This window comes from Columba livia, chromosome 2, assembly GCF_036013475.1.
Source record: "Columba livia isolate bColLiv1 breed racing homer chromosome 2, bColLiv1.pat.W.v2, whole genome shotgun sequence".
In the NCBI taxonomy this organism is placed as follows: domain Eukaryota; kingdom Metazoa; phylum Chordata; class Aves; order Columbiformes; family Columbidae; genus Columba; species Columba livia.
In genome coordinates, this window is record NC_088603.1 from 144,106,785 (window position 1) to 144,131,948 (window position 25,164).

Below are 25,164 nucleotides of genomic sequence, written 5' to 3' on the forward strand. Positions count from 1 at the left end.
ATACTCAAGTTTTCTCATTCTTTTGACAGTTCACCTTCTTGATCAAGTTTCAGTATAGTGAGAACATTATCCTTTAATCCTTTAATCCTTTGGAGTTCTGGTAATTATGGGCAGCTTAATTTCTGAAAAAAATCCATACAAGCTTAAGCAACATCACAAATTTGAAAATGCAAATTACAAAATAAACCCAAATATCATTATATCACAATTATTGGAAAGTAATAGCACTTAGTTATTACTGAGCATGTCCAAAGCATGGAAGCTGTCTTCTACTCCCAGTTTTTCTGTTTTTACAAAAATCGTAACTGCAAGTTCCAGTGCTTACAGACCCATTTATTAATTTATTTCTAACATTATTCACCTTGTATCAGAGCAAGATGTTATCTTAAAGCCAGCTAGTTTTATTTTTCCTTTTTAGCTTGAACGGATATCCTGTTAATTCCACGTAGTTTGTCTTCAATGTCAAACATTAATATGCTGAAACAAAATAGCCAACTAGTTTTCTTGAAGACTCTTAGGTTATCTTACAGTGGAGTAAGGGATTTTGTCTCTAATGTGCTGTGCAAAAGTAGAACAGGCACTAATGAAGACTGCAGTTCTTTCTTACATGAAAGAAGTTCCCTTTGAGGGCAATTCTAAAACATGTTTTGGGAAACTGGTTTACAACACAAATGCAAAACCTCAATAAAACAAAGAAAAGCAAGACAGAAAATACAGATGAGCTTTTGAAACCTGAAAAACATAGGAATACATAGCAAGGTTTGGGAGGGGACTGCTGATGGTTGGGACATCTGAAAGTAGCACTTCTTTCTGCACAGTAATGGGTGCTGAGGGCTGTGTAGCTGTGAGCAGATTCTCAGAGCAGAGGGCTGGGACCTGTGTGCCAAAATCAGTATCTCCCTTAAATTTTGAACTTCATGGTTTCAACTCTGCATTGAAATATGAAAGAGCTGGCTCAAAACCAATGAGAGACACTCATCTACCCAAGCCTATCTAATAGTCTCATGACTTCCCTAGGACTTTGATACCAAGGGTTCAAGTGCAGACTGCCAGACCTGTATCCTATTTGCAAAGCTACTGAGATCCTACCAGCCAGGGGTAAATGAGCAGCATCAACAGAGTGAAGAAGTGACCCATAAGCTTTCTTCGTTTGCTGAGTGTGAAGATGCTGTAGTCCTGATACAGAAAAACCCCACCTTCTAAGATGGAACATCAGCAAAGGAGTCAAGTGAGGGAAAAGGCTATGGTGACTGAGGGAGTCTGGTTCCTAAACAGAGTGGCTTTAAGATAAGATCATCCATGGAGTAGACTAATCAATTTACCGACTCTAAGAGGAAATGTCCCTGGCAAGGAATCATTGTTTAGAAAAATCTCCATGGTATAGCACTTTGTGGAGAGCAATAACACACAATACTTTATATGAATGCTTCATACTGAGCATATAAACCAAACAGTAGTTGGCTGAAATGGTTAAAGTGTTCTGTGAAAAAAGACATGGAAAAATAAATCAGATCCATTGAAGCCTATTATAACATCCATATCCTCACAGAACACAACAGATTAGCACTCTCACTGCCATCTGGAATGAAACTATATTAGGAGTCACTAAAAAAATACAAATTAACTATTTAATGCATTTCTATATTGTTGTCACTCATTTTTCTATACAAGTCTCCAGTTCAGAATGATAACTTGAAAGTCATTGCGTGAATGCTGCACTTACTTACTGTTCAGATCAGAAAGAGTAATATTTGTGGAACAGATATATGAGACATTAAAGATATTATAAAAGGGGTCTCTGTCATTGAGTTCATGGCCTTTAGTAAGCTATAGCTGTAACAGATGCTGCTTAAACTTGCTAATTTATATATTCTTACAATTAAAATGAATATCAGGTATGTATGATCAGTCTTTTACAGGTGTTTAAAACAACATGCTCAGCATAAAAATAATGAAAAAAAAAGTCAGTTAAATAGTAAGAATATGTTTTTTTTCTGCTCGAAGGGAACCCACAGTAGATTCATGTGGCTGCTCAAATTGGTTATTACAATTAATGTTCTGTTTTAAAGCAGCCCTGTATTTAATTTGCAATGTAAAAAATGAGGTTTTGTCTACTATTTTTTTATCCCCAAGAAGTTTTAAAATAGTTTCGCATAAATAAGTTTCAGATTCAAGGCTGTTTGTGAAATGTTCACGTCAATAATTCAGCAGTTGTGATTCATGTTTTGCAGCTGATCACTTGAAGCACTTCCCCTTCTATGAGATGAAGACATAAAATGGCTGATGTATAACTCAGTTTCTGAAAGAAACAGAACTAAAACTTCTGAACACATTGTTTCACAATCTTTTTAAGATTATCTGATTGTGTTTATGTAGTCATAGAAAACAAGCAAGACTGGAGAAATAAGATCATATATATTTAATCATTAGTCCCAAAACAATGCAGAGGTGATGTGTTTTGCTCTGTGTTCTCAAAGTTTGCATTGTTGAATTATTTTCATTCTTTATGCCTTTCAGATTTTTATTTGGTTTATCCCATGAATGGCTTCATCTGAAGGACATGAGCTACATGGAACTGGAGTTGAAAAGATGCCCTGTAATGCATACAGAATAATTATGCTTGGATTAATTCCACCAAAGTTTAGGCATTTCATTCTTGGATTTACTTGCGCTAGAGAAAGGGAGCACTAAGGAAGCTGAAGAAGTATTTTTGACTGATTCACTGAGCAAAACAACATGAAAATAATTTTGATTATTACTTCCAGTTCAATAAATCTTCCCAGAAAGGACAATCTCCCAAGTTGTGCATAGCTCTCCAGCTGCAGCCCAGTCAGGTTGATTCAAAGCAGTCCTATCTGGATCCAGGGTGAAGAACTTTCCTGAAATCTGTGTGTTGAATACTTAGACAATAAACTTGCTGGTGCCAAAAAGTGCTCAAGAAGGATGATTCATCTCTACATTATTTTGAGTTCTAAAGTATAAGTGTCTAAACCAGAGTCAGCCACTCTAAATGTCACTTCAGCCAATAGAGAATAATAAATTCTTTTATTTTATACATACTATTTTAAATGAAGTGACTGCGAAGAGTCATTAAGAGGACCTGTTTCAGTGTAAGGTTTTCTACACTGTGCTTATCTTGGGTTAGGTTAGATTACTCTCGCTCCTGGTTGTAGTATAGTTCATCCATACTGGAAGTTCTGCTGTGAGTTTTAAGGCAGCAGATTAGACCCTCAGCTTTTTGAAGCTTTTTCATCAGTACTATGTAGCTGCCTTGGGCGTATCTATGCCCTGTAGGAGATAATGCCAAAATAACCCTTTGTTCTAAGTTATTAAACACTGATTGGGCGTATTATTCTGGATTTAGCAATCTTGCTCTGCAAAGATCACCTCTTTAGATTCACCCAGTTCTTAGGCTGCAGGTGAGTTAAATATTTCTGTACAGCATTATTTAACACGGGTTTCGCAGAATTCCCTAGATGCCTTTTATGAGGAACTCAAAAGACTGATCCCAGTCTGTAGGTATGAGAATTAAATGACAGCTTTGTCTTACTTCAGAAGGAACAGGACCCACATGAGTTAATAAATGTGTTGTCATCGTGCTGGTAGGTATGCATTGGTAACGCATGAGTAATATCAGGTCATAACAATGAAATGTAAAGGAGAAGCAGACCAGATGACCTGGTGGAGCACTGCAGCTTAACCTTCTCAGATCTTGTGTCAGACAAAGACTAATGCCCTTCAGATAGCATTTCCATCAGGAAGCCTGCAATTGCAGGAAAGAAATATAGCCTGACAAAGCTTTTGTTTGTAATCACTAAACCAAGTACTGACGTGTTATGCATGACCACCAATATTGTTTACAGGCTTGGTTGCTGTAGTGATAGCATCATATGAATACTGCAATTGAGACTGAATCCTTCTGGCAGCAGAACTGGTTTTCAAGCAGCTTTTAATTGCTTGTTTATAAAATCCTTTATAGTTTTCTGAGCACACAGCCCAACAAAATAGGCATAGACCTATAGAGTCTCCAGAATTGCCTTTCCCTGCAGAGGAGACTAGCTGATTCCAAACTACAGAATAATAAGGAAAAGAAAAGCAAAAAAAGTCAGCTCAGTCAGATGGTCACTGGCATGGCTGCTCCATTGCACAGGCAGCCCTGAGATGCTGTATGAGAGGTGCCTCTACAAGTCACAGATCTGCAGCCCCTCTTCTTGAGCCAGAGTGTGGTATGACCCCAGAAACCCATAAACTAAGGGTCAGCACGCTTTGTTGAGTCAGAAACCAAGGTCCACTGGCAATGATACCTTCCCTAGCATCCCAGCACAGACTTACTACCTCAGGTTTAGGTGTCAGCTCTGAAGCCTCCCTGCAGCTGCTAGAAGGGATATAAACCTTCCTGCTGGGCACCCCAATAGTCAGTGCCACCTGTTCACTTAGGCCACTTACAGCAGTTAAGTGCTGCTGCTCCAAAGCCATATTGAGCACCAGTGCTGAGCATTACTAGCCTGCTCCTTGGAAGGATAGAAGTATGCCTATCAATTTTTATATAACTTGAATAAGCATAGGAGATTTATTTTGTATGCTACAGTCCCGCCCTTAGTTTTGTTGCTGGAGATGAGGAGTGGAACCAATGAAGAAAACGAATTGCCACTCTTTTGTGGTCTCCCTGTCCTTTCTGTCTGGATTGCATTGTGTTATGCTCTGTCAGAAACAAACAGGTGGTTCACTAATATGATTATTTATTTTTTTTATTTTTCTGTCATCCCCTTATCAGAATGCTGGAACTGTACAGCAGATGCTAGCACTTCACAGATATCTGAAGCAAATCTACCACTTAGCCTTTGGCCTGATTTGTGAAATTCATCCCAAGTGCACAGGAACAAACTTAAAATATTCTTTTTATAAGGCTACCAAGGTTTTTCAGGAGCCCTTCCTTAGAAAAGAGCCCGTTCTGTGTGCGCTGGAGGGGGTATGGAGGAGGTGAACCTGGCAGAGTATGAACCTGTTTCTGCAACACTAGAAGTGTTCATCTGTTTTGCGTTTTAAACAAATGCTTCAGATCTTTTATTCCAAAAAGAAAAAAAAAAAGCTTTTTGAAGTGTGAAGGATTAATAACTATTCAGTTTCCAAAAGGAAAGTATACATCCAGATACAGTGCTTTTTCCCTCACTCAAAACCAGACTGTGTCCAGATCTATTAAAAATGTTAAGTGTATGAGTTTACATGCCTAACCTGGTAAGCCAGAACCCTACATGGGAAATTTCTAATCCTTGTCCAGAGTACAGGATGAGGTGCATTTCAAAACAGTTAGTAGCTTGCAGGGGAGTTGCCATATGCTAGATGGTTGGAAATATTTAGTATCTGAACCTGTATCTCATATTCTGGACTTTCTTCTCTCTCCTACTAGTTTCTGACTTTTCTGCTTGTCTTTACCCAAGCCTAAACTGTAGTTCAGTCTTTTAAGATTTTTATTTTTACAATTAGCAAACTATCACGTATTTTCAGCTTCCCTGCCTTACTTAGATTCCTAATTGTGCTTGCTAAAATATTCCCGTTAATTAGCAGATCATACTTTACCTTGCTAATTGAACACCTCTACACAGTAAGGTTAGGTGAGGAAATGAAAAAATCTGGGGGAAAAAAAGCATATTGCACTGGCTAAAATTGAAAGTGCGAATAATGCTTTATCATTCAACACATGCAAATTCTAGAATCCTTGTTCCCTGGGTGAGTTCAGTGGCACTTGGCCTCTTCCACACTTTTTGGGGTGGATGGCTGGGAAAAATACAAGGAACAGTCATGCTGGAGATGAGCTGAGGATGTGCAGAGCAGCTCCTTCTGCCTGCTTACACCGTGAATCTGCATTTCATTGGGGTCTTCTAATTACGACTTGGTTTTGTCTCACAGACCTGACTTGTGTTGCAGGGTGCCACATCAAAAGCTGTGTCTTACTGCATCCCATATAGCATCTTCTGCCTCTGAAACAGGCACTTGTGGGACTTGCTGTCCTGTTATTGCACCTGTACTTAGTTCTCCTGCTTATTACTAGTATTACTAATGCCTGCATCACAGACTGCATCGTTCTAGCATGAATCATCTAAAGGACCATGTCTCTATGGCAAATGTGGCTCTGATCTTAAATTAATGAAAAAATGCAGGCAAGAATCCCACACTTGGTCTTAAGAAACTGAAAAGATAATGTGAATGGAAGCAAACCATGAAAAAATGAAACTGTGTCTCTCCACCAGCTGGAGATAGGTCTGCAGTTCGTGATGACGTATGTGATATAGAATATACGCAATGATTACTGAAGTGCTGAATTGTCATCAGAAAGTGACATTCTTGATACAGAAAGATACTGTGTAAAGAACAATCATCATTTTTTTTTGCTGAATATTTTGCTTACTCCAGTGTTGAACTCTAAGAGCATTAAATAATTGATAGTGAAAAGCACAAGCTCTGAACTAGACTGAAATCCTGGTGATAGGTGAGGACAAGAGCTTTCCCTTTTTTCTTTTGGCTTGTTTATCATCACATCTGTTTTAATGAAGTCTCCTGCTGGACAGCTGATGGGAGCATTTGCAGCATAATGCAGCCTCTGTATATATAATGATGGCCAGTGGCATTTTGTTAGCTCCGTCTGCCAGTATTTCCTTTGTGATGCTTGGCATAAGCAAACTGGATTAATCTCCATATGGAAGGAGGATGGCTGCATAACAGAGGCCATTATTCAGATGTTGCTTTTGGTCCCTTTTGTGGCTCAACCACAAATCCAGCTTTCATAAAACAAGGCCTCTTATAAAGAGTGTTAGCTGGAAAGTGGGCCAAATTCATTCTGGTGTAATTCCACTACATCAGTAGATTTTCCATGGGGATCATGTCACATTATTTCTACAACAAAACCATATGAAGGCTTTTTGGACAAGCTTCACTTTACACTGTCGAATTGAATATAGGGCTTGGTTTCCCCTATGCATTTGGATGGAAGGGTCTTTAGGAAAGGGCTGTGTTTTGGTTTAGTGCAACACTTGCACAATGGTGTGCATTTTGGGGTCATCATATGCAGGGATACAAGTTGGACTCCATGATCCTTGTGGGTCCCTTCCAACTCAGGACATTCTACAATATATTAAAATAAGAATCAGTTATCAAGATTAATACAATGGGATCTTGCCTCTTGGGCATGTTGACAGTACAAATTATATTAACTCTCTAAACTCAGGAGACAGATATTTTCTCAGAATGTATTCCTCCTTTATTTGTTACTGAAGTCTGGTTGCCTAATAATATAAATAGATGTCTAATATGACAGGTTGGTTTTGACCAACTGTAAGCATACAGCTTCCAGTAATCTGGAAAACTGTGGTTCTATTGTTTTGTCATCAATGCTGTTGTTTTAGCTGTGAGCGAAACACCACACTTGTTTCTTTTGACTTCGATTTTATTTCTAGTACAGAAAAACAGAACACAGGTTTATGGGCTAGGTTTGTCTACATTTTGACACCAAAAGGCTGTAATTGGCAACTCTTCCATTTCTTATTCAGCAATTCCTGCCAGGAAGAGAAGTGGAAGGGCTAAATGAGGACTGACAGCAGAAGTAACAAATAGCAGGAACTGGAAATATACTAAAGCCGTTCTTATTCTTTTAACTTGAAGTTTGCTTATTACAAAAAGTATTTTTAAAATTATTATTATATATATAAAGAAGGACAACTCAAATATGAAGCCACGTGTTTACAAATGGTTCAGGGCAGAGGTGTGCCTGATATACAGGGCTGAATGGCTAGGATGATGTAAGAATTATTAGTATGTGTTCTAATTTGTGGCATGGATCTATGATGCATGTCAGTTAATGAGCTGAAAAGGATTTCTTCCTCTGTACTGAACCATGTGTTCTTCATTTCTTATGAGAAGACGTGAGGAGTAAAACACACAAGGTCAGTCACAAAACGTCACTGGTAAATCTCAGCTGAAGAATGTCAACTTCTTATTTTAAATTAAAATTAATTTTACTTTAAATCAATTTTCTCTTTCCTGTTCTACCTTCATTATTTTTCTTTTCATATACACAGCATTAATAACGACTTAATCTGTCTGTTTAGGGCTCCAGTAGTAAGAGCTTTTATCACTGCAGCATCTAATGCACATTGTGAAAGCTATGGACAGGTCTTAAGCAAAGACATGTCCATCTTGGAATATTTTTCCATAATTCAGCATGTTTATATTTCATATCTCAGGTTGAGAGTTACAATTCAGAAATCTGTAAAACCGGGCCAGCTGTAAAGAATGACATCATTAGTTATATTTTAACTATTTTCAAATCAATTGCCTTTTTCAGTTGTGCTGAAAAAATGTGTTTAGGACAAGTCAATTCACTGTGCTCAGTTTTTATGGCAAGAGGTCGGTCTGAATTCTCTTCCAGGTTCTCCTGAGAGAGCGGTTCATGCATTGGGTAGTGAAGAGTCATGCACACTTCAGCCATTTCCCAGCTCTCTCTCTGCTGCACAGAGTTAGAAATAGAACAGCCTTTCTCATTCAAGCCATTCCAAATGAAATGTGTGTATGAGCTTACAGCACTACACAGTAATACTACATGACTTACAAGCACGTTTGGTTTTATTAAAAGCTGTACAAAATTAGGTATAATTAGAGAAAATCTTACATTTGCAGGAGTCTTGCTTTATTTCATAAGGAAGATGATTTCATTTTGAGAAGCTGTTACAAAGGCATGTTTTCACATCATAATAGGCATTTTACATAATCTTAATTAGATTAACACAACTCTAGACTTTAAGAAAGACCCAACCTAACTTCAGGCTGTTCTGGGCTCCTCACTCTTTGGTATAAGTCCATCTCACTGGCAAATTCTTGGGAGTCTGAGAAAGACTGGGAGCAACTGTTGTTTACACCAGCTGGTGTTGGACCCGCTTTTGTGAATGTGGGATCTCTTCCCTATTCTCACCCCAGCTAAGGGGGTTGTTGATGTCTGCAGAGCAGAAACTTAGCATAAGTAAAATAAGTACTAGTGCCCCAAATACCTTTAAATAGGCTTCTGTTGTTAGTCTAGAATTTTTCTCACATAAAAAAATCTTATAATAGGGCAGTCTGCAAGACCCATCTGCACAAATTTCCCTCCTGTTTTTCTGTGAGAAGGGGTGTATGTGTGTTCACGCTTTTCAAACGCTCATGAGAGGCACACACAAAATGGGCTGCGCTCCCCCTCCTGCTGACAGTGCTGTCCTCTAGCAGAAACACCAGTCCTATAGATCAGATTCCAGGTTTTGTCAAAAATTATTCTATTTCATGTATGAAAAAGAACAAAAAAAGTTAATTATAACTGAATTCTTCAGCTTAGTCTTCCATTATAATCAATTTTCTGAAGGAATGGCTTTAGTTACTGACTGCTCATCAGGTCAAGCTCACTATACCAAATATAAATGCCTCATCAAACTCTTAAAAACATGTGTGGAAGCTCTGCTTTTGTCTGAAGATGTATTTGTTTTCTAGTATTTGTGTTTAGATAAAAGGCAAAGCTGTAATAATTACAGGACTCATTACAACTCTCAAATAAACCCCTAACCGACAAAAAGTTATAATTGAAAAATGCATGTCAGTCCTAGAGGCATTAGAAATCCAGTCTTCCTCTTTGGTGAATGATGTTTTCAAGAGCCCAGAGGTCTGGAGACCCCTTGTCTGCAATTAGAGATGTGACTACAGCCTGTGCTGCTCTGCCCTTTCTGCAGTGACTCGGTCTGATAAGAGCACAGACAACTGAGCACCACAGGCATCAGCAACAGCTGCCTTGGTGCAGTCTAGCTGGTGGGCATCCCAACAGAATATGTTCTGGTAGAGCTGTGTGTATGCATGCATACCTCAATGGAAGTTTGAGACAACACTGTAGAAAATGAGGAAAGCATGCCACTCTTTATCAAAATAATTAGAGTAAGATGAGAACACTTTGTTATGTCAGGAAACAAAAATAAATGGACATTACTTTGTCAAAAACCTCATAACTTTCACCTTTCCTTTTTGCTCCTTTTTGTGCTCAACCATATTTGCCATGTGGCAATCTCCCCAGCTCAGAGCTGGCCAGCAAAACTCCTGTCCTGGGGGAAAATTGCTCAACCTATGCAGTTCATATCAAATCAAGTCTGAAGTGGTTTATTGACTTACTAACACCACATAATTAAAGTAATCAGTGAACTATGCATCCAGGATCAAAATCAGTACAATACAAGAGGTAAAACACAGCATTAGACACTTGTGAAACATTAGCAAACACAGATTTCTAAATACCTTTCTAAAACTTAACCCCAGAAGTGATAAATCCCCACACAGCTACCAGCACACCCACCTGTCCTGGACACAGGGGTTCCCTCAGACGCTGGTCTCTGCAGCCAGGCACCCCAATATTTTGCTGTACTATCTCCAGGATGTCCCTGAGTTTCTTGCACTGAGGAGCCCAGCACTGGACACGACACCTGCAGACCATCTCCCCTCACCTTCTGGCAACACTCTGCCTGATGCAACCCAGGAGTTTGTTTGCTTTCTTCAAGTGAGAGTGACAAAGAATGATTTTAGGGATGTTTAAGAAGTTCTGGTGGAGTTGGACCACACTGTCCCCAAGTAAAAGCTGCCCCTAAGCATCTACAAACAAACATATAAGAATTTTCAGATTGTTAGTCTGCAATCTATGCCACTGCATTTTCACTATTATTGCTATTATTGTTTCCTGTACTAGGGAACCAAGGTTAATGCAGGCTTGCTGTAAGTGCTGCAGCTGCATCCTTTGATACTAGTTTTTGAAAATACTTGGTGTTTTAAGCTAAAAAGCTGATTTTTCATCCAATGTTACCAATGTTCTAATACATGATCTGTTCTGCTGAGTCTACTGTGGGATGGAAATGGGAGAACAGATGTGAGAACAAGAGGTAGTTTCTTATCTTCAATATGATATTCTAAAGATAGAACAGTAACATCCTTAATTTGGTGCCTTAGTGGTGACTGAGATATTTTCCAAATCTGTGGTAGTAAGTATATGACATAGCTTCGTGTTTCAGAGTCGTAATGTCCTGTAACGTTTGCTGGTCCTTCCATCTGGAAGAGCTGGAAGCAGAACTGGCCCTCATCTGCAAAAAAATGTGCTAGTCCCAGTCCATAATATCATAGATAACCTTGCTGCATAAACAACAGGATTGACCAACACTTCACAGGAGAATTTGAATTTAAAATGGAGAGGTCTGAAAATAAAAGCCAAAGCAGCTACTGGATAAAGTTTCAGCCATGTTTCCCCATGGGCTTTTCTAGGAAACTTTATCTCCAGAGCTGGTGAAAGGAGTGAATCAACTGATATGTCCCAGAACATTTCTCTCATTCTTCTGAGTCCCTCATAAAAAGCACAGGATGCAATAAAAGCAGCTTTCCCTAAAGAGAATCAATCAGCTATCTAACTGCATTTCCTTTCTCAAACAGAGATCAGATGCTGAACAAGAAAGCACAAAAGACATTACAAAACAGCCTTCCCACAATGAAAGCTTCTTCCTAATTCTCTATAATTAGAATGACTTTTGAATGAGAAACAGCCTGTACAATTTGTGCAGCCTGGGAGACTTCCTGCTCCGAGGAGCTATGAAATCATAACCCAGAGTGGGCTGTGTCAAACCTTCCCCTGCAGAATTAATTTTGTCCCCTGGACATCAATGGGAGTTTTGTGATGGATTCATGGAGTATTTGAGCAGCGGGGAACACTGTGACAAGAGAGTTTGCTCTCTGTATAACACAGACCACAAGACTGACCTACGAATTTTCACACCAGAGAATTTCTGGTAGAGCAAGACACACAATTTCAGTCTCCTGTGTTTTCCCTTGGCTTCTGACTCTGGTGACAGCTGCATGTGCTGCATTGGTCCCAAACCCAAATGCTAACTGATGCCAGCTGACAAATCAAAAGCTGTTTCATGCTGAAATGCTACTCAGTTTGCATCAAGGTTGGAGCCTTTCAAAATTTTGCCCGCTGTATTACATTTGCACCACCATTTATAGGGAATGGGAGGAAAATACACTCTTCTTTCAAAACAGTTATTATTTAACGTTTGTTAAAAGCAGGTTGTTTTACCCATTCATATATCCTCAAAGGCAGTTTAAGACATTGGTAGATGCTTCTTTTTAGTATGCTGAGTTAATGGCAAATGCAAATAATGACTGTACTTATATTGCCCAAAAAAACCATGAAATAAGAAAGGTTTGTGAATTTTTAATTCAACCTACTAGTTGAGTTACATTGAAATTATCTTAAAGAAAAGCTTTGTTTGCTAAGAATGATATTGGGCCACTGGAGTGGTAAGCTGTGGGAAACCTGACCACAAATACCTTTGGTTATTTTAATTTTGATTACTGCATTACACTAAGCATCCAGTCCAACAAGGGCTCATTTTTCCTTTGGAACCAAATATTTTTATGACGGATTTTTCTAACAATACGTCAGCAAAGATTATTAATTTTTAAAAAATCTGGCCCAGTTGGAATACCTACTGATTTTAATGGGAGATAGATCAGCTTATTATCTTTTACCATTTCTGTTTCTTCTGATATCCACCGGTGACTTGAGCACAAAAACTGCTTAGCTATGGGAATCAAAACACACAGAGAAGGCATAGTTCAAACTCAGTTTGCAAATTAGTTCTATGCTGCAAAGACTGTATTAGCTCCTGCAACTTATAGAGCAACTGCAGAGGATGGTCTACATTATGGGACCTATTTCATGACTATTCTATACTTTGCTACAAATCTTGCACCTGCTTAATACTTTCACCCATCTCCTGACATCCATGATATATCTGGTAGCCTTTTGCTTTTCTTCAAATGAGGAAATTCTCCCTCCCAGGGTCTAGTAACCTCTAGAAGATGGGGATAAGAAAGTGGGTAAGATAAAGCTCGTTATAGGAATGTCATCCTAAATTTATACAACCTGTCATTTCCTTGGGCTTCCCTTTTCAGTTTTTTTTAATGTCATTGACTTCCATTCTTCCAATGCAAATACAAATCTTATAGATCTTTAAAATTCAAAACACTGTGGCAATTTTCACTAAGATTTTATTATTATACACTATCAAGGACATAAGATTCATAGACAAGAGTTTGCATCATTGTTTTACTTCGATGGACCCATTATTTCCCATCTCACCATGATCCTTGAGCTCCTTGAGAGGCTTCATAGTGTGTATTCTGCCTTTTGTATACAATAGTTATCTCAGTCTGCCCAAGTAAGTAAAACTCCAGCTGGAAAAGCAAATACACTATATGGCAAGTAATAAAAAAAGAGATGCTTAATACTATATGTTTGAAGTAGTCTATTTGCTATACAAGGCTAAATAACCTAAAAAGTCAAAACCAAAACTCATCTGCTCCACTGCTCCTTGTACTTGCTCTCTCTCTGCTTTTTAACCGTAACATGTCCATCACACTGCGTGCATATATGTCTCGCAAATTAACATTGATATTTGAATCGCTGGACGAGTTCTTTGTGAGTTTCTTTAAAGCTTCACGCTGCCGAAGAGCAGCTTCTTTTATCTTCAGTGTAAAGTAGCAAGCAGAAAAACGGTCATTTATTATAGCTATTGGCAAAGCCAAAACCAGTATTCCTGATAGGATACACATAAAGGCCACTACCTTACCAATGGTAGTGTCTGGTCTGATGTCACCATAACCAACAGTTGTCATGGAAGTTGTTGCCCACCACCAAGCACCAGGTACGCTTGTGAAAGTTGTGCCTGGCACACCTTGCTCCACAAAGTACTCCACAGTGGAAAATATAGAGATTCCTACAGAGAGAAAAAGCAGCAGAAGGCCGACCTCCTCATAGCACTGTGCGATAGTCATCCCAAGAGACCGCAAGCCTGAAAGACAAGAAATGCCGTCAGCAGGTTGATTCAAGTAGCTGTTATCACAAATTTGCAAAACATCTCTTATTTAAGAGGTGATTGCCTTATGTTTTTCTTTGGCTGCTATTGAACATGCCTTATGAAAAAGAGGTGCTGCTCCCAACACTACTGGGAAAATGTGATTTAGAGAAATAGATTAAAATGTTAGACTGAACCACTGACATCATATCCATTTCCTTAATACAGAGCATATAAATTCTCCTTATTGTTTGAACTACTTACGCATATAATTTAGAAAAACTAACCAATCTTGATTTAGTAATTTGCTATAACAGAAGATCTAGCACAGCTTTTAATAAGCTATCTAAATAACCACTCAAAAACACACGAAAACCACCTGCTACCTACTTTGAGTCTGAATGTGCCAAGCTCCTGTTTTCCACCCACTGTCATATTTTCCTCTTGGACCAAGCAACCCTCAGTTACCCAATCTGCATTCCCAGATGGGTGCTTAGAGCCCAGTTCAGTCACTCAGAAACTTTTTCTTTGCAAAGTACAGTTTTCAAGCCTTTTACAGTTCTCACAGCCTCTCTTTGACCCCTCTTCCCCCAAAAAAGCTATCAGTATCTTTACCTGTATACATCAAAACAAATACAATATTCCAGCAGGAGCTGCACTTGTGCCAAAACCGGAGGCAGCGAAGCCCTGCGAAGCAAACACGGTGTTCTGTTAACCCACCGATGTGCTGCATCAGTCCTGTGGCCCGTGAGCTGCCCACGAGCGCACGTGCAGGTGACCAGACTCTACAACCCCCACGCTCCTTTTAGAGCTGCGGCCGCAAGGCCAGACAGCCCAACAAGGCAGGCAGGAAAGTAAATACAATAATCGTGCAATGGATCAACGTTGCACGCATAAACAGAGAAGGAAGATAACAGGGTACCAATGCAGCTGAGACACATGGGAGACTGGAATTATCTTATGAATCAGAAGTGGAGTTAGTTTTTAATACTGTTCTTTAAAAACATCTGTTTTCTTTAATAACTGAGAAAAAAATAATGCTTATGAATTAGCCTTCATGGGGCACACTTCTAACTAAACTAGTGTTTGCAGAATAGCTTATTGGAGCTCTGCCTCTGCTTGCAGACTTCATACACTGATTAGCATAATAAGAAATTCTATTTGCTTTTCTTTCCTCTATTTCGAGCTACAAGATATAAGAATTTCTTCTTGCTTTTGGCTCTTTCTTTTCCCCTTCAGGTCAAATGGGTTTTAAAGTTTTTGTTTACATACAGCAAATAGTGGAAGTACACAGTGAAGTTTGTAAGGAATGTTTCCACTTTAAATGTTTTTTTCACCAACTCCAGTTAAAGACTTGCCCATATCTAGACTTTATATTAGTATAAATAAAATGTTTTAGTTTAAATCTGCAATGCAATGGGAATAAGAAATAACAGTGTAATCTTTTCTCTGTTAATATGACTCCCTCCACATTTTGAAAATGCACTAGTATCAGCAGTGCAAAAACTGTGCGAGACAATTACAAGGATCCAGATCAAACTCTCATGTTCCAAGGGAGTTTCTATCATCATTTACCATGTAAAACTTTCTACTGAACAAGGTAGAAGAATAAGTAATTTCAGGACTTCAGGAAGAAGGTACTCCAATTTAAAATTAACTCTGTAGCACTTCTTCTCAAAGCAAAAATGACTGCTACAAAAGTCAGGGTTTGCCCCTTATGATGGATCCTGAGAATACTATAGCTAAAAACCAGCACAACTCCCACATAAACTAGCTCAAAATAAGAAGGAACAGGGCAGTGGCTGCTAATTCTTTGTATAATATTGATGACACCTGCAGTAAAATATTTTTCCTATGGTTATTTATTTTGACTGTTAAGGAGTTTGTTTGTTTTGTGGGTTTTTTGTTTGTTTTTTAAATACTACTTAGTTCTATTATCCTTATCTAAAACAAAGATACATCTCTTCATGTCTTCATATGAAGTCGGCAGACATGCAGACATTTTTAGACAACTTCATTCTTCAGACAAGTTACTGGACTCCACAGCTCATTATAAGTGGGGATCAGTTGATGTATTCAAAAGAATAATATATTCTGCTATATTATTCCTTAACATTTAAAAATGTCCCTAAGCCCTAGCACACAGCTAAACTATGGCTCTTCCAGCACAGACACCTCAGCAAATCTTATGAGCTCCCAGGAGAACTCCTTGCCAGGGGCTGTAACAGCTTGGTGACCCACACTGGAAGGTGAGGAGCTGGCGTGGGGCAGGGGAGCAGCCCCAGCTGAGGGCCAGGAGGAGGAAGGGCAGGTGTTTATGCCAAGCAGGTCAAGTTCCATCTCTCCACTGACCGAAGACACTTGCTGAGACATACAAGCTGATGTTTGGGAGCTTCAGTATACACACAGCATTTAAATAATCATAAATTTTTGGCACATAAAGTGACAAAGTTTTGCTTTTTCATACCTCCAGAGGCATCTCATCCTGACATATGCTACACCCTTCTCTTGAACATATGCCCATTGCCATTGTTTACAAGTAAGATGCTCACATCCTATTTCTACTCGAGGACCCAATCTGTAAGTGCTTCCCAGAAGAGGACCAGCAAGGCTTCACACAAAACATGGCCCCAGGAGGAAGCCAAGTTCAAATTCTCGAAGCCACTCAAATCCATAATTTTTCAATCTCAAAAGAGTGGTGTCACCCTCTAGCTGTACATTTTCTGGGCAGAAGTACTACTGATTTCTCAGTTGTTCCTTGATGAAGCATAGCACTTTGAATAAATAATTATACACTCACACTAGTCTACCCCAGGTGTTTCCAGGTATCACATCCCTCCTATTAGCTCAGTTCAGCTTTCAAACAGGCAGAAATGTTTCTTTTGTTTCTTTTTCTGTCCCTTCTTCACAAAAAGTGTTAAGGTGCCATTTCTTTAAAGTTGAAGAGAAGAATTTATATGTCTCTTTCTAACTCATTTCTGCTCCTGACAGCAGAGCCAGGCTGCTTCTGTGATGCCAGCTTTGCTATGGGTCTGCACAATATTACAGAGATGCTCTCCTTGTGACCATGAAAGCTCCTACTTGGTGAAAGGGGAGCTGTTGCCAGCAGCCATGAATTTTCTCATCTCTCTTCTGATCTCACGCTCCTCTTGCCACACAAAACAGGTGAGCAGCACATGAAGCTTGGTCTGGTCTGAGAGTGCAGGAACCAGGAAGAAGCTTCACTGGGAGGGAGCTTTAAGCTGCTAAATCCAAGGCAAGAGAACACAAGAGTTGCAAGAGCCACTCATACAGACTGAGATTTATCAGGATTGCCTAGGTATGTGCAAGGAGCATGGTCTCTGTGTATGCTAAGTATGGGGTGCATCTAATACTAGCAGCTGTTGTTAAGGATGTGTTTAGAACTATGTTAAAAACCAAAAAACCCTCTTCTGCCACATACCTCTTGTGGTAAGAAACAGGGCTTCAGATCTGTTAGCCTATGTTTTAAATTTGATTTATTATGGCTATGTTCAACCTTAGTAGCAGCATCTTCTCTGACAGAAGATTGAAACAGTGACTTTCTACATTTAAATTATACAGATGTGATTTAGTGTTCTGTGCCTAAGTGGGCAGCAACTGAACTACAAAAGAAGTAAGCACAGTGATAGTAATGCTGTTCTGGATGGTTTAAATATGTCATTTTTTGTATGTTGAAACTGGCACTTTAGTTCCAGTAGAAAGATGATATTTCACTTCCAGGTTAGGAGATTACATTTTTATATCATTAATTCACTTCTACCTAACATGTAATTATTAAACTCAATATTAATGGCACTCAATATTGTGATATAAACTGTGGTAACACTTCAATGAATTTAAATATAAATAGACACAAAAGTTTAGACCATCCCTTAAAGATAATATACCGTCAGTTATTACACAAACATCTGAAACATCTGGTTTCAAGTTGATAGAAAGAGCCATAGAACTAAGTTTCATGCATTCCTTCTGTAAACAGTAAAATGTGATAAACTGGAAGCTTTATTACTAGAATCAACATGCTTTTGCATGAGTATTTTGTTATTCAGCACAAATGTGCCTCGAGGAGTTAAAATCTTTTTCTTATTTTCAAAATACAATTAGAGAGGAATGCATTCACATTACAGCTACCATCAAAAGTGGGTAACAGCCCTTCTTGCAAAAGAACACCACCAAACCTTGCAAAAATTATAATGAAACACAACAAACTAACTGACAGACTGACTCACTACAAGCTTCCTTTCAAATGCTTTCTGAGGGACAATTATGTATCAGTATAGGCATAATCTAGGGTAGGCAAGTAAAGATTAAGATACTTCTCAAACCCCTATGATTATGCTCAGCAGCTTTAAAACTGCTCCCTGCCATGGGTAGGAAGGTTCACTGCCCTTCAGTGGGAAGAAAAAGAAACATTCTGCTGCTGCAAGCACACTGTACTGCCTCCTGAACTGGGGTCAGTTCACAAAGAGGGTAGAGAGGGCTTTCCAAAAAAATGGAGAGGCATTGACCCATTCCTGCTTCACAGCAGGAAATACTGGAAGTGTACGCTTAGTGCCATGTAAGAACGATCATCACCGTCTTCAGAAAAGACTAATATTGCAGGACAGAGACCATGATTTACTATCAGGATCTGATTTTCCAAACCTCCAAGTGCTGGGTGCACAAAAAGGTTCTCAGTAATGCATTTCACTTTCCACCCTACCCCTGCTTGCTGTTCATCCACCTGCCTGCTGACAAGCGGGAGCACTTGGACGTGACAGGTCCCACATCCCTGGGTGAATGCTGCCTGAACCTGACAGTGCTGCCCTGTGCTGCACCGAGGTCCAGCGCAGCAACCAGCCCCAGCTGAGCTCCAAACAGCACAAAGGTTTTTAAATTTATGAAATTGTGAGTAACTGGTACACGATTTACATCATGCAACTTTGGGGCCTGTTCTAAAAAAACAACACACACTGGCTTTTTATCAGAGAATGCCCTTGCCACTCAATTATCCATGTCTGAAAGACCTATTTTCACAAGCCATTACTGCTAACAAATGGGGTAAAAAGGGTAGGCAGAAATGCACACAAAATGGAGAACTGTGCCCAGGGATAACTGCTGCAGGCAGCAAGAAGAGAAGTACCACTGCCATGGCTGAAAGTACCTGTTGAGTGTCTTCCCAGCTTCAACATCCGTAGGGCTCTGAGCAGCCTCAGCACTTGGACGATGCGTCCCACGTTCTCCAGTTCTTGGGAGCTCTCCCCGTCACACAGACTCTCCACCAGCAGGGTGATGTAGAAAGGTAAAATAGCAAGGAGGTCTATGATGTTTGCCACACTCCTTAGGAAGCGACACCGATCCCGTGCACACAGGAACCTCAGAAGAAACTCCACTGTGAACCACGCAATGCACAGGTACTCAAGGGCATCCAGTAGCGGTGGTGCCAGCCAGCTCAACTCTACTGAAATCAAAGCCATGTTGGCAATGGACACAACAACAAAAGCCATGGAGAGAGTGCCAAAAGTCCTGGCTGCTGCAGAGGAACCAGGCTTTTCCAAAACTTCCCAAAGTTTCTGCCGGACACTGGGACAGAGGCTACCGGAAAAATCCTCTTCTTCATCTTGGGCATCCAGTTCTTCTGCATCTTTTTTGATGTCTAAGGCTTCACTCAGCTCCTTCCTCCTGAAGTACCTGCCCAGGAATCCCCGCAAAGAGATTTTTTAATGCCAATATGCACGTTTTTCTTCTCTGCTACCATGCATGGCATGAGAACACACATTAAAGCATACTTCATTTGCGCTCAGAAAACCTTGATGTCAAGCATATGGTTGAAGATTTTATTGAGACCCTGCAGCATGTTTCCACTGACCTGATATTGCTATTCCCCCTTTTCATATCAGTGACAGTTTGTAAGTGCAGAGTAATTTTATTTGGATAGTGTGTTATTTATACGGATCATATTAGCTACAGCAGGATCTGCTGCATGACTAACATGCGTTCTTGTAAGCAATCACGGCACAACCAGACCCTTTGTTTTCAAATTGTCCTCAATTTTATTAATTATATTGCATTTTTATTACGTTGGTGTGTATATGCAATACTAAAAGTGAAGGCATAATAGAAGCCATGCAGTTCATAGATGAGTTCTGATTAATACATCCTGTGATGACAAGTTATCTTCCTTTCTTTAAATATATGGGTTTTCACACAACAAAGTGCACAAGCATCTGTGCTGAGTAAAACTAGCAGATTGTACATGCATAGTTGAGTGTTTTGTTAGAACAAGAGTATATTAACAGAACAATTTCATGAAACAAAGACATTCCAAAAAGACACTAAAAAAATCCTTTGATTTCATATCTGTTTTCTTGACTGCTGCAAATCTCAAGCCTTAGACAAAGAAGCTATGCAATTTCCCCCTTCATTTGATACAGTTACCCCTGCATATGCCGAAGAGGTCTCTAGTTCCTTGTACCACCAAAGAAACAGGAGCTTTCAGTGACACCTACACCAGGGAAGGAAGAAAGGGATGAAAACCATGATTCTACTCTCTCAGCTGTAGAACTGGGCCATGCTAGGGTAGGATAACTTCAGTATACTTTTTGGGTGGGGTTGCTCGTTTGTTTCTTTCTAATAATTTTGACATAGCCCCTTTGAAAAAATAGCAGTTATGCTCTTTGGAGAATTCATTTCTTCAATACTAAAAAAAAAAGCAGTAACACTAAAAGTGGTGGAAAAAAATAAAATTAACTGCAAAGAGAATTCACAGAAACATCCTGGGGGTGGTTCAGTCAAAACCCACCTTGTTCCTGAGCTGCCTGTTACAATTTGTCTCCAGTGAGCCATGTTCCTGCTGTTGCTGCCCCCTCCCTGTAAGCTGCTACATCCATGTGCGATGCTTCCCATCACGGCTTCTTCTGGAGCAATGCCACCCACACTCAGCCTGGCAGGTGACCACCCCCACTTCTGCCTCTCCAGCTTGGATGTGGAAGTCCTCCAGAATGGAAAGTGCAGGGTGGGGAGGCTCCAAACACCCCTGGCACCATGCCTGACTCCACACCCAATCCCTCTAACTATGATAATCCCAAACTGGATGACCAAAGGGACATCTCTCATAATCTTTTTCATCTCTGACATCGTCCAGGGTCAGTCTGAAGCCAGTGCAGGACAACCAGACCCTGCTCCTATTAGGGTCTCACTATCTTGACCCACAGCCAACCTGTCCCTCAGCAAGGTTCAACAGTGACCTCACACAACACATCTCCCATTTTTTACACTGATCCACCTCTAGTGCAGGATTCAGGGCTGAACTCATCCAGCTTTGAGCATGCTTTTCCCAATGCTCTGCTACCTCACCTGCCCCCACTGCTTGATCTCTCACCTGAGCATCCCTGAGCTGAGCTAACCCAGCCCACAATCCTGTGCACTGCATCTTCCCAAACTCACCGGTCTCTGCAGCAGGAATCAATGCTGAGCTCATCCAGACCCCAGTACTGGATCTCTTGCAGGAAGGACAGTGCACAAAGCTGTTCCATCACATGCAACCTCCCTGTCTGGTAGTAATTCAGAATGTAGTGGAACGCCTGTGAGCTCCGGTCAAAGAAATATTCATTCTCCACAAGGTTGGCATCATCGCAAAGCTCAAGGAGGCCAGAGGCCACATCCCGGGCAGCAGAAACCACTACAGCCAGTTTGCCAAGACGAGTGTCAGGGTAGCAAGACAAAGTTTGCTGGGACATCACAAAGCGGCTGCCTCCTACATTGATAGTAAAGCAGTCCAAGGAGGGAATGACCTTCTGGAGCAGGGGCTCTTGCTCTTCCTCACTGGAGAAAACACTGGAGTCCAGGGAGCCCAGGGATGTGCTACTCCCTGGTTGCTCCAGGGATGCCTGGGAAGAAAGAGACATGCAGCAGGGAGGCGACTTCATCCTGTAGCTGCCAGCAGCAGCCCACACTCTCCGGGATCGAAAACACAACAAAGCTGCAGAGAAGCTGCCCCGCCGGGGGGGTGGCCAGGACAGACTAGAAATGTATCACTGTGCTTTGGCTACCATCCCAGGGACACCTCACCGTCCCCGCTTCCTCCGAGCGACGCCTCCATCTGTGACACAGGTCAGGCAGGGTGTTCAACAGCCCAGCGCTGCCTATACCTGTGGGGGTACAGAAGGAACAGTGGTACCTGAGACGGCTTCACCTCCGGTTGTCCGCGCCAGCAGCCGTCGGGAAGCGCCCGGCACCAGCTGCCGCGACGGCACCTCCCCTTCAGCGATCATCTCCGACCGCTGGATCCAGGGCGGAGGAAACCAACCAGGACGCACAACACGGAACACCGCCTCCAGGGGGTCTCCGGGCAGCCAGGGGAAGCCCCGCCGCGCCCCGACAGCATCCCGAGGGGCTGCGTCGCTGCCCGGTCTCGCGTCCCACCCGCCCCGGCCCCACAGCTCCGTCCTCGGCCCCGGGGGATCGCACTTCGCCCGGAGCCGCTGCCGAAGTTGCCCCTCGCTCTCCGCCGCCGCGGACCGGCCGTGTCGGCGCGGCTGCCTCCGTCTCGGCCAGCCCGGCCGCCTCACGTCGCCGCCACCGCCTTACCTGCCCGCCGCCCGGCTGTGCCGCCCGCGGCTGGGCGCCGGCTGCCGCCGTCCCCTCGCCGGCAGCCGCTGTCCGCTCCCCCGGCTCCAAACTTCTAGGCAGCGCCAGCGCGTCTCCATGGCGGGTCATGTGCTGCGGGGGGCAGGCGGGAGAGGGGGGGCTGCGGGACGCTGGGCGGGCCGGCCTGGGCCACCGCCCTCCCCGCCGCGGGGCTGGGTCGCCACGGCACCCGCCCCGATCCGGGAGCCGCTGTGGCCCGGCGGTGGCGGGTGCGGTGCCTGGGGCAGGAATGCAAGGCGGGTCGGGGCTCTCTGCCGGCCGGCAGCACCTGCACGCCCCGGGGCTTCCTCCAGGGGTAAAACAGGGCTGCAAACTTCTCCAAGCGGCTTCGCAGAGCTATTTTGAAGCCGCCCCCCTCCGCCTTTAATATACGTAAAACCAAACATGTTTCTAAATAGATAATGTGTCCCCACTTACGCAACTCCCACCACCGAAAGTCTGAAGTCACTCAAGTAAGTAATTGTAAAGGCGACTCGATGTACGTGAAAGAGTCTATTTTAACTTAGCTGCAGTCAGCCTGTTTTCTAAAACACTCTGGAATATCTTTGGCACCGTCCTGTGCTGACTTTGTAGTTCCTCAGTTAAACGGCACAAGAGTTAAGTTCACTTTCTTCAGTACTTTTTTTTTCTTCCCGTGAAGCAGTTATTTCTGACAAATATAAAGTAGTTGCTTTTGCAAATTTGCGTTTTCTGCTGCCTCTTAGTCGTCACTTCGGCGGGTGATTGCCTGTGTTGTAGCAGAATCTGCCAGGAGGAGAAATTCTGTAGCATGCAAAATGTAGCTTTGTGTGTTGTACCACCTGCTTTTGATTCCCCATCACTCGTTGTTTACAGCTGTGTCCAATTATGTGCCTTTCTGACATTTATTTCACAGAGATCTCATAATTTTCATCTTTTGGATATAAGTAATCGTCCATATTTTACATGAAGATTACCTGAACATTTACTGAAGTGTTGCAACACCTGCAGCAATTTCTCTGATCAGAACTTGCTGGTGAAGGAATCTGCTCCAAGTGACTTTCCTTTGTAAAAGTGTTCGCTGATCAGAGAGAATCCAGAGAACAGCAAGGGTGGGGTTTGGAAGTCATGGCCCAAGAGTAGGGTAGGGATAGCTATGGTGAAGGGGAATGGGCGTCGTAACAGTCTTCAGAGATGTAAAATGCTGGTCACAAAGATGGAAGATATGCTTTGTTCTCCTTGGCCACATTGGACAGGTGTTGAAAAAATGGAGTTGAATGACAGGAAGGACATTTAAGGTAGCTATTAGGAAGATTTTGGTGTAGGAGTGCATTACTGTTTAGCCCTGTATAGCAGCTAAAGCAGTAGACAGCTGCTCTCTCTCACCTTTCCTTTCACAGGGAGAAGGAAAGGAAAAGAAGGAAAGAATCATGAGTTGAAATAGAGGTTTAATAAAACAATAATAAAAAAATAGTAAATAATGTGAATATCATAAAATGCACCAAACTATACAGATATACAGAGCAATATTTAGTCATTGAAACACACTCCCAGAAATAAACACCAGAGGCAGACACTGTGAACACAGTGAGTCCCGCAAAACGTGGAGATAGAAGCAGGATGTAGGGAAATTACTGGAATCAGGTCCCGGGAGCAGGAACAGGAGCAGGACACCTCAGGGATGGTTGCCATCAAGGGAAGAGAGCAGTCCCTGGCAACTTCCCGCTTATATATGGATCAAGACGTTGATGGTATGGAATACTTCTGTTGGCCAGTTTGGGTCATCTGTCCTGGATCTGTTCCACCCCACATTATACACCTGCTTATTTGCAAAACATGGGAAACTGAGGAACGTCCTTCATTCCCTTAACAATAAGTATCAACATCAGTTTCCCAGGATTCTTCTCATACCAGAAGCTGAAGAATGAACAATTGTGGAGAAGAGAATCAATTCTAATCCAGCTAAGTATAAACATTACAGTATAAACAGCTGTAAATAATAGGCGTTATCAGCACTATTATCATGCTGAATTCAAAAATGCTGCAGTTACTTAGAAGAAAACTTCCTACGGTAGTTGAAACCAGGACACAGTGGAGAAGGTCATCTGGGACATTGGTCTCTCTCACTGGTCATCAAAAAACTGACTGGACAAGGATTTGTCAGGAGCAGCGGAGGTGTGGTGCTCCCTTTCCTGAGGCAGGCTGGAAGGGTTAGATGACCTCCTGAGACCCCTTCTGGCTCTATAATTCTGTATTTCAAGTGTGTCATAAAGAAAAAAATGAGTATTTGCATCGGCATTCTGCTTTTTATATTTGAACCAAATTTAAAAATAATTTAAGTAAATAAGCATAAAAATGTGAATTCATTTTTCACCGAAAGTAATTGCAACTGCTGTTATGAAGCCAGCTTTAAGGTATAGCCCATTTTTATTACAGGATTGACATTCAGAATTGTAGTATCTCTGAAGGATAGCACTTAACCCAGCACTTAATTAAAAGTAATAATTAAAAAATTTGTTAAGACCATCAGTAAGATCAATTCATTAAGACCATCAATGAGAAGTACCTCAGAACAGCAAGATGCCTTACTGAGTGTAATAGGCTCATAATTGCTCAATAATAAAACTACTCACTCAGCCTCTTCTCAGACTCCTCTTTT

At 41.5% G+C, this 25,164-nt stretch overlaps 1 protein-coding gene across 2 annotated transcripts; it reads right to left on the reverse strand.

Annotated features, from left to right (window-relative positions):
* Positions 1-13,075: 13,075 nt before the first annotated feature.
* On the reverse strand, positions 13,076-21,826 carry KCNV1 (potassium voltage-gated channel modifier subfamily V member 1). 2 transcript variants are annotated; one of them, XM_065054278.1, is made up of 3 exons: positions 21,345-21,826; positions 19,063-19,589; positions 13,076-13,895 (listed from the first exon to the last, which is right to left on the reverse strand). In XM_065054278.1, exons 1-3 carry the CDS (start codon positions 21,824-21,826, stop codon positions 13,384-13,386), a joined length of 1,521 nt encoding a protein of 506 aa, XP_064910350.1. In that variant the 3' UTR covers positions 13,076-13,383. The 2 variants fall into 2 exon arrangements, with proteins under 2 accessions (XP_064910350.1, XP_064910351.1); XM_065054279.1 differs by having other exon boundaries at positions 20,701-21,585.
* Positions 21,827-25,164: the final 3,338 nt, after the last annotated feature.